The sequence below is a fragment of the Pelecanus crispus genome, chromosome 3 (genome assembly GCF_030463565.1).
Source record: "Pelecanus crispus isolate bPelCri1 chromosome 3, bPelCri1.pri, whole genome shotgun sequence".
Taxonomy (NCBI): domain Eukaryota; kingdom Metazoa; phylum Chordata; class Aves; order Pelecaniformes; family Pelecanidae; genus Pelecanus; species Pelecanus crispus.
This window is the reverse complement of record NC_134645.1, coordinates 121821967-121831724: the sequence shown is the minus strand read 5'-3', so window position 1 is coordinate 121831724 and position 9758 is coordinate 121821967. Positions and strand designations below refer to the sequence as shown.

Sequence of the window (9758 nt, the reverse complement as noted above, 5' to 3'; positions counted from 1 at the left end):
GGCGGCCCAGGAGATGCAGCCCCCTTCCCCAGCCCGCCCGGCGGGGAGGCACATGCAGGCAGGAGGCAGAAGTCCCTTCGAGCATCTTGGCTCCACCGCTCCTCTTGCAAAAGAGAGGAGGCTGGCTGGGAGCTGGGAGCAGCAGGTGGTGGGCAAAGGGGAAGAGCCGGGTGCAGTTTGCTCAGTCCAGTCTCAGCAGCTTTTTGTTGTTGAGAGTCCGCAATTAACTTGCAGGGGCCGGTGGTGGGAGAAGGCTTCTCCCCACTTTATTCCCAATACTCAGGGCATGCAACCCCCCCTCCCTCCCTCTGTCCCCACAGCTGAGCCAGCACAACACTTTTTGGCCAAGGCTAAGGGAGCATGCTCCCTCCCTTAGCCCCCACCCCAACCCATCGCCAGCCCCCAGGGGAGGGGACCAGCAGATGCCGTGTGTGTGCATAACCCAGCTCCTCTCCGCCTGCCAAGGGGTGACCCAGGCGCCGTGCCCAGCGCCACGCTCCAGCCGTGCCCTATAGGACTTTGCAGCAGTTGATGCAGCCGTTCTGGGTGCCGTAGCGCTTCTGCAAGGCTGCCCGGGTGGCGGTCTCGAAGACCTCCCGGACACCCTCCTTGGTCTTGGCCGAGCACTCCAGGTAGTCGTAGGCCTGGATGCGAATGGCCATGGCGCGGCCATCCTCGGTGCGCACCGGCTCCTGCTTCATGCGGGCCAGCTCGTTGCGCACATGCTCGTCGTTGCGCAGGTCCTTCTTGTTGGCCACCAGGATGATGGGGACGTTGGGGCAGAAGTGCTTGACTTCGGGCACCCACTTCTCCGGGATGTTCTCCAGCGAGTCGGGGCTGTCCACAGAGAAGCACATGAGGATCACATCGGTGTCCGGGTAGGAGAGGGGTCGCAGGCGGTCATAGTCCTCCTGGCCGGCCGTGTCCCACAGGGCCAGCTCCACCTGCTTGCCATCCACCTCGATGTCGGCCACGTAGTTCTCGAAGACGGTCGGCACGTAGACCTCGGGGAACTCATCCTTGCTGAAGACAATGAGGAGGCAGGTCTTGCCACAGGCACCGTCCCCCACCACCACCAGCTTCTTGCGGATGGCGGCCATGGCCAGGCTCGCCAAGCTGGCCTTGCCGTGCAGCAGGACGATCGCAGCGCCCTCCTCCCCGCGGCCGCCGCCTCCCGCTTCCTCTCGCTTCTCACAGGGCACCGTGGCGAGCCGGGCCCGCGCAGGCAGGCGGGCGCGCCCTCCGCTCTCCCCGCACCGGCACCGGGCCTCCGTCCCCCGCTGCCGGGGAGCGCTACGGCCGCAGCAAGCGCCGCCGGTCCCGCTCGGCTCGGCCCTCCGCAGGGGAGACGCTGCTGCCGCCGCTCCACAGCCGCGCCGCGCTGCCACTGCCGCAAGCCGCCGGCCGGAGCCGCTATTTAAAGGCGCTCGCGACTTTCTTAATATAGCCGGCCAATGGGAAGGCAGGGAGTGAGGTCATCCCCGGCGGAGAGCGCCGCGATTGGCGGGGGGCTTGCGGGCGGGACGCGGGGCGCGGGGAGGAGGGGGGAGCGGGGCCGTGAGGGGAGCGGGGCCCGGCCGTGAGGGGCGCGGGGCGCGGGGCCCGGCCGTGAGGCGCCGGGCAGGGCCGGGCCGGGCCGGGCCGGGCTCCGCAGGCGTTTCAGGGCGCTCGGCGGGCAGCGGTGCCGCACCTCCGGAGGAGCCCAGGGCGGGTCCCCCGGCCGCGCCGTGCCGCGCCGCCGGCGAGGAGCGCCCCCGTCCCCGCCGCGGTTTGTGCCGCCCTCCCGGCCCCAGGGCGGCGGCTCTGCGGCGGGGCAGGGCAGGGCAGGTCCCGGCCGTGGCCCGGTGCCGCCGCCATCCCGCCGCTCGGCATGAGCAGTCTGAAGAGGCTGGGCGAGCGACGGAGGAAAACGGGGAGGGGACATCGCTGCGTCTCAGACGGTCTTTAAAGCCCACGCGAAGTGGAGCTGAGATTATTGCAGGCGATTAAATAAAATAAAAGCCTTCGCTGGGTATCACTGGGAAAACGCAGGGCTCAACCACTTCCCTTCCTTGAAGGAAAAAAATTCATCACGTTTCAATCTCTCTCCTGCCAGGTTTTGGCCAAAAGGGAACGGAGGAATTACAAGCGGGGAGAAGTAGCAGACTTGAACCGAAATGCCCTTTTAGTCTCAATTTACAAAGATATCAGAAGTCACAGTAATGAAAAAAATGAACGTGGAAAATAAATGAGCACAAAAGACCGGAGTTTCTGATTGCTGGGAGGATAGGGTGTAAGTACCTTGACATACACAGATGGCCCACGCTGGGTGCGTTAATACCGCCGTGCGCTGCGGAGTCTCCCACTGAAATTACTGGGAGCGATTCCCTGTGTCCCTCGCAGCCGTCGCTGCTGAACTGGGTGTTGTCTCCAGCTTTTTCCCTGCAAGCATTTTCACCTAAATGATGTCCTATGGCTACTGCCTCTCAGGGTTGGATCCAAAGCGTCCTCTTTTGCTAGCCAGCACTGGCATTAGCGAACAGAACAAAAATGAGCGATTGGAACAATGTGGTTGTTATTAAAAATTGTATTTAAAAATACCCACTTGACGACCAAATGCACCACTGAGTATATCAAATTGCCTGGCAAGTTACTTGCAGTAGGCTCTTACAGAACTGTGTGTCAATAGGGCAAACGGTTCGCTTATGGTTCACTTAATCCGAGACATTGAAATATAGCTCATCTTCTGTGACATTTTTGTAATTCCCATTTCTCCCTGTCAAAAGAGCATGTCCCTGGATGGTGATGGATGGATTTGTACCTTGATCTTACATAGTTTGTACAGCATATTTTACGTGAAGTGAACGTAGTAAATTCAAACTGATGTTTGAAAAAAAACAGAAATGAAGTGTAATCATAGGCATCGGTGTTCTCCAGTACCTGTGGCCTTTTAACAGGCTAAATTTCTGATTTGCATTGTCCATTTATGTTTATTGCCACTGCTCACAGTTTCAAATTTTTCATGAAACAAACAAAAAGTTACCCCCGTGGAAGCCTTCCCCACGCTGGCGTGTCCCCGGCGATGGAGCATCGGCGGCTTGTAGCTATTTTCCCTACAAATATAATGACAAGCATGTAGAGCCATTCTGATAGGCATTTAGTGTTCACTTGCCATACAACGTAAGTCTCTAAATGCATTCGCTGCTGTAAGCCTCTGGAAGCTCCTCAGCGATGTTCAGCCGACGTGGATTTTTCACTGGAGTTCAGAGCCACCTCGCGGCCATCCCGCCGGCGTGGGTGCCCGCGTTCCTGATGGCTCCCAAGCTGGGAAGCTCCCGCTCTGGGGCTGCAGCAGGAAAAGCTGCGAGTGCTTTGTAGATCGTGAGAGGTGCTGCTTAAACATGCTTTTAAATCTGCTTTTATTTGAGTTTTGGGTGGCACGAAGAACCATGCCTGGGTATTTGGTTTTGTCTTTTCACGAGCAAAACACTTCATTAAACAGAAAAAAGAATCATCCGGATGAGCAATTATGTTGATCATCTCACCTGTGCTGTGCCACGAAAGGTAGGGAAATATGCAGCTTATTCACTCCAAAGCGCACAGCTCTGTTGTTCACCCAGAGTGCTGCTCGCAATTATCTGTGTGCCTCGGCATAGACAAAGCAAACTAAGTGGCCCACATTCATACTCTTTAACTCTCATAGGCTTCAAGGCAGGGTGGCCACATCCAAACTGTCTACTGGTCCCAACTTCCAAAACTGTGCTAAGGAAATACTCTGCAAAGGTCCAGCTAACCCAGCTCAAACCCACAGCAGGGGCTCTTCCTGTAATTGAGCAGCGTAGCTGGAGTTCCAGCACCCACTTACGGTCTGAGCCATAACTGCTTAATTCTCCAGTGAACTCTTGCATCTGTAGCCTTGCGCACAGTTACGCTGAAGCCAAAGGGCCTGATGTTTCATCTCTGGCCTTGCACGAAAGACTGCAGAAAAGTCTATGTAATTCCTTGACCTAAGGTTTCAAATGCTTAATTTTATTTTATTTTTTTTCAGAGGCTTTATATCGGGAGGCCCAGCCCTGTGACTCACTTAGGCTGAGATCACACTCGTGTCCTAGGGTTAACTCCAGCGATGGACTCTAGAGGGAACATCTAAGTCACTGTGCTCATCACACTTTTATACTGAAATGGGACTTGATCATGGCCTGGGTTTCATATTTAATGTGAATTTGCTACACGCCACCTTTCTCCTGCAGTGGATTTAGCTCATAAATATCAGTGCGCTATGTGGTACCTGCCCTGAGCTGTCTAAGCGGAAGTGAAGAATTTGTATGATCTTTTCAGTTTTATATATTTGCTTCTCTGGAACATTCTTTCCTCAGCCTATACATGAAGGTGAGCCAGTTTCAAGAACAGTGGAAATCAGAAATAGAGTTGTACACAGGAATCCTTTTCTCTTCCTGCTTGGATTGATGCATCAGGGAAAATGGGAATCTGACCAGCGTCGCAGTGCTGGGAGTGCAGCAGAAAGAGGAACAGCAGCGGTACTGTAAATGAGCCCAGTGGATAATAATCCATGGAAGTGCTTAGGCTTCCTTCTTGGGGTGGTGACTGACAGCAGAGGTGGAAAACCTGGAAAGAAAATAATGAAAACAGGCTCTGGGATGAGGTGGCTTTTTCATCTCCTTAGGGAATTTTGTGCAGGACCGATTCTGTATTCAAGCACGGTCATGGTCTGGAAGGCACCAGGGAGTGTAGCCAGCTCACATATTTTAGGGCTGAATTTGAACTTTATGTTGTCATTTTTATATTTTCTGATCAAGTTTGCATGATATGCTAAACTATACTTCTTTAAGCAAGCTGAAACTTCACTTCCAGTAATCCCTAAATGTGCACTCTCTAAGCAGAGCATTACTTCTGCTGCACCACATGCATCTGTATGATTGATGAAGAAAGTATGAAGTAGGAGAAAGAAGACACCACTTCTTTGCTTTCATTGCTTGTGCTGGTGGTTTTGAGATTAAAGCTCAGCCTTTTGTTTTTTACTTGATTTAATCCAATTGGCATTTTTTTTTTTTGTTGCTGAGAAGACAATTCCAGTCAGTTACTGGAGATTGTTTCCAGATTATATCCCCCCCCCCGCCCTCCGCTCTTTTTGCTAAACAGATTTTCTAAAGGGCATGTCTGTAACTCAGATAATTTGTGTTCAAGCATAAATCTGTACCAAAAGCATGAAAGCTTAGTGGGGAAGGTAATCTTTCTCCATTTTGTCAATAAGTAGGCAAGTAAGTACATTGCCTGCTGTGGCATAACGTGCTGAGGGAGCCGTATGTGCCAGTAATGGCATACTGAGTCCTGCATGATGACTTGTACTGTAACGCTAGCAACAAGCATCCTGCAGTCCTCATGCAGGCAAAGCTTCTCAGTGAAGCAAGGAAAGCAAGAGCTAGCTAAATATGAGCAGTTTACAGGCTAGTGCAAAAATGCTCTGAGTAGATGTGGGAGGACAGGCAGAAATGGTGTCTGTCTCTGTAAGCTGCTAAGAGTTTCTGGCAGATATAGGAACCAGACCACTTGTTGCGCGTCACAGCAGGTCCACTGCTTTCCAGTGTCCCTGAAGAAAACCAGAATTTAACTGTCAGATCCCCTTGTGATCAGTGCTCTCAGCAGAGAAGCCAGACTGATCTACCTAGAAACTGGAATGCCAAGGCACAAAAGGAGAAGGTGAAAGAGACCTGTGTATTTTCATACAGAGGTTTAAGCTAAGTACAGCGCACATAAAAGCACATCATCCCAAACAAGAAATGCCTTCATGATCCTAAAGAGCTGTATGGGACCCACTGGCATTGTTCTTCCAAAGAATAAGTGGGGCAAGTCAGAAGCTGATGACTTTAATTTTGTGAAGTTCCTATGGCAAGACTATCAGATTCATACTTGAATAGGACTCAGAAAATATGGTCTGGCAGAGTAAAATTAGACCACCACAGAAAACTAAAGCAGCCTCAGGTCTCCAGCCAACTTCAAATTAAACAAAAACAAGTTCCTCATCCCCAGGCTAAAATTTTTAGACCTAAAAAGCCTCATCTCAGTTGAAGAACTCTTCTGTAGCTGTATGAAATAAATGGGCTGACCGTGTAACTATACTATTCAGCGGTTACATATCTGCATCACCAATAATGTCTTTGGAAACAGTTCTCTCTGCAGAGAGACCAAATTAATCTACCTCTGGTTCCCTTTGTTCTCAGTTTTTAGTGGTTGCAGACACCTTGCAGTCTTTGTCTACCAGGAAAACCAAGACAGAGACAGTAGAAATCACTTGTCCAGTGCCAACAAGATAGCAGGAAATTCAGTCTTCATCTCTGGAGTTCAAGATAGTATCCTTAACACTGAAAGAACACAGTTCTTTCTCTTTAGACTCTCCAGTGGGTAGACTTCATTTCACTACTTTGAGGATGATCAAACACTGGAAAAAGCTGCCCAGAGAGGCTATGGAGTCTCCATCCTTGAGATACTCAAAACGCAAATGGACACAGTCCTGAGTAGCCTGCTGTAGTTGATCCTGCTCTAAGCAGGGCAGGGTGGACTAGATGATCCCTTCCCGCCTCATCCGTTCTTTGATTCTGCAATTCATTTCCTTATGATGCCTCAGCAGATCTGGAAAGGGGTGTCTTGAGGCTCTGTTTGACAGGTACTGCTGTTTCACACTCTAGTACTGTCAGCCCCCCACACAAAAGTAGTTTGGCACATTCAATACTGAAATGCTCACTCAGGATGAGTCTTTTGCAATAGGAACAAGGAAATTTCTAAAGTAAACATGCTCTGATTTGTTAATGGATTGTGTAACTTCCACTTTATTGCTGGTAAAGTAGGTTTCTTTAAAAAACAATTATGTCATCAGGTTCTCTTTGTGGATTGGTTGGCTATATTAAGAAACATTGGCCTATGCCTTTAAATACTGTGTCATCATGATAGTCTTTGAAGAGTGGTAGTAAGTTCTCTCTGCAGGGGAACCAGTGACCTAAGGAACCTGAGGTGGCAACAATATTAGAAGAAAGCAATCTAATACTGAACGTCAAGAAAGAGAAGAAGGTTGATGCTGGAAATTACTATCCTGTAAGTCTAACAAACTTCTATCTCATATAAATTAACCGTGAATATATGAAGGCTGAGAACATTTTCTTAACTCCCACATGACAACAGATCTATGAGCAAAAGCAGCATGGACTTACACAGGATAGCTATTGCCATTGGTGCAGACCATGGCAGGAAAAATGTAGTCAATAAAACCGATTTGGATAGTTGTTCAGTACAGTGTTTTATACTCCATCTCACTCACAAAATTAAGTCATTCAATCTAGAAAATGAAATCTGTTATGGACTGAACACTGACCATAAACAATGTCTGAGATGATAAAACAGAAATATAGGGCACTGCAGGAATCTTGGTTACATCCAGACTTGGTTTATACCTTCATTTTTTTGGTCTATAATAATAGTCAAGAGCAATGTACCCACAATTTCAGAAGATTCTGATACCAGAGAAATTCAAAGGGGAAAAAGTAGGGAATGAAGGTAAGACAAGAGTATGGAGAAAAAACAGGAGATAAGGGGGTGAATTCCAAACTAACGGGATTTCTCTCCTCTTCTCCTTCTACTCTCCACAAAACCTAAAAAAAAAAAAAAAAGCCCAGCATGGGAATAATCCATTTGTTCATCATCTTGGTTTTCAAGGGATGGCTGCTCCTAGGAGAAAGCTAACTGTAGTTGGAGATGACTGCTGTGGTAAGACATGCCTCCTCTTTGCTCTGCGTCACGAACAGCTTCCCAAGTGCTACGAGCCAACTCTGTTTGATGCTTACACCACTGACACAGAGGTAGACGGGAAGGAGATGAAACTAATTCTCTTTGATGTGGCAGGGAAGAATGAATTCAGTTACCAAAATCTCCGCTCAGTGTTCTACAAGGACACCGACATTATTTTAATGTGCTTCTCCGTGGACAGGCCTGACTCACAGCAAAACATCCTTGATTTCTGGGTTCCAGAAATCAAACTGTTCTGCCCCACAGTACCTATTATTTTGGTGGCTACCAAGACAGAACTAAGGGGTGATGAAGGTGTTAAGAAGAAACTAACTACTCCAGGCAATGAGCCAATTAACACTACAGAAGGAAAAGCTTTAGCTGCCAGCATTGGGGCATATGCTTACCTGGAGTGTTCTGCCAAGACAAAAGAAGGTGTTGATACAGCCCTGGAGATTATTAGCCAATGTGCATTAAATGTGAAAAGGAGGAGAAAGAGACACGACAGGCAGTGCCGACTTCTGTAAGAGGAGTGAACGTTATTTTGGTGTTGGATTTCACAACGTGGAAAGGTAAGTAGATGTCTTTGTTGCTGTTATGTGGGTGCTATAAGAGCTGCTTTTATGTTATAGGAGGAAAAAACTCCCTTATGTTTCCAAAGTGTCACACTTGAAAAGTTCATTTCCTTCTCCACCTCCAAAACAGGCTGAAGAGCTCTATTCCAGATTCGAGTTGAGTACTGGTCTTGAGAAATGGAAATGACCAAGCTACATACAGTTCTCCACAGACGTTTTTGGTCAAGGGAGATACACACAGACTAGGACAGCAACCTAAGCACAAGAACATGTTGTTCCTGAATCTAATCCTGGCTTCCTGGTTGCAAGGCTTAGTGGCAAGCAGCTGTGCTGACAAGGTTTCCTAGTGTGCACTGCCTTCCATACACTTCCTTGAAGGATGTCCTTAGGGAAGGATATCACCACACACATATCCAACAGTCTGCTGTACTAATAGCAGTGGGTTTCTGACTGGCAGAACAGGTCTGACTTTCTCTAGGATTCATTTGTAGAACTGGCCTGGGCATGGTTCCATAAATGCATCAGGAATGCAATGCTCTAGCATAGGGTACAATGAAGGCAGTGCTATCTCCACCTCTTCTTCAGGCACAGGTAAATAAACTGCGGTAAAACAGCCTGGCTCTGGGGTAGGTTAATCCAGTTCTTGATAGAATTCCTACCTTAAAAGGAGAGAAGTAAAAAGACCAGACTTCAGTTTCTAAACCTCTTTGTCCTTATGGTCTGAATGTATCTTAAATCTTTCTGTCTTTCCTTAGCACTTGCAGGCAGAAGACATGAAGTAAAGGGAATGCCAACAACCACACTCTCAGCTTTGCAAGTCATTAACAATCTGGAAAGAGACGGAGACATGCTGTCAACCTAAGCAGAAAACCTCAGAGAGGCAGAGAGATGGACCAAAACGGAAAGACTTTGGGTGCATCTCCATACTCCTCCTTTCTCTGAAGCACTGATTGCTGGCAGCCCAAGGAACTGAGTTAGGGACTGACATTAAAGGTGCAAGTCTGGGAGCAGGCAAATAATGTAACTGTAGGATTTGAAGACACATGCCGTAACACAGTAATTGAACAGAGAAATGTTTTAAGGTAAACCTCTTCTGATCCTGAAGTAAAGGTAGAGGGCTAATTGAGCATAACTGTCATGAACTAGAAGAACAGGGAAGCCTATCACTTTCTTTTGCTGACTTCCTTGGTGGTGGTTTCATCACTCTGGCAGCTTGGTTACAGTTTCCCAGGGGGAAACAAAATGAGAGTAAATGCAAATTTCTAAACTTATTATGCCACCTGGAGCTGTACACTTAGCAAACTAGCTTTTCCAGGTGAGAGACCTAGTAAAATACACACTTAAGATGTTTTCTTACCCATTCTTCCCACCAGTATTTGTCTATTGATGGTACCATGGGTAGAAATACTG

General features: G+C 48.5%; 2 protein-coding genes across 2 annotated transcripts; one reads left to right on the top strand and one right to left on the bottom strand.

Moving 5' to 3' along the window:
* Positions 1 to 509: 509 nt before the first annotated feature.
* LOC142593169 (rho-related GTP-binding protein RhoB) lies at positions 510 to 1100 on the bottom strand. The gene has a single exon (XM_075706763.1). The coding sequence runs from the start codon at positions 1098 to 1100 to the stop codon at positions 510 to 512; it is 591 nt and encodes a 196-aa protein (XP_075562878.1).
* A 5886-nt stretch (positions 1101 to 6986) lies between these two features.
* On the top strand, positions 6987 to 9128 carry LOC104039195 (ras-like GTP-binding protein RHO). The gene is made up of 3 exons (XM_009493792.2): positions 6987 to 7086; positions 7705 to 8345; positions 9104 to 9128. Exon 2 carries the CDS (start codon positions 7707 to 7709, stop codon positions 8298 to 8300), a length of 594 nt encoding a protein of 197 aa, XP_009492067.1. The 5' UTR covers positions 6987 to 7086; positions 7705 to 7706; the 3' UTR covers positions 8301 to 8345; positions 9104 to 9128.
* The last annotated feature ends 630 nt before the right edge of the window (positions 9129 to 9758 follow it).

Coding starts and splice junctions, on each gene's coding strand:
- LOC104039195 (XM_009493792.2), top strand. CDS start 7,707: ATGGCTGCTCCTAGGAGAAAGCTAACTGTAGTTGGAGATGACTGCTGT.
- LOC142593169 (XM_075706763.1), bottom strand. CDS start 1,100: ATGGCCGCCATCCGCAAGAAGCTGGTGGTGGTGGGGGACGGTGCCTGT.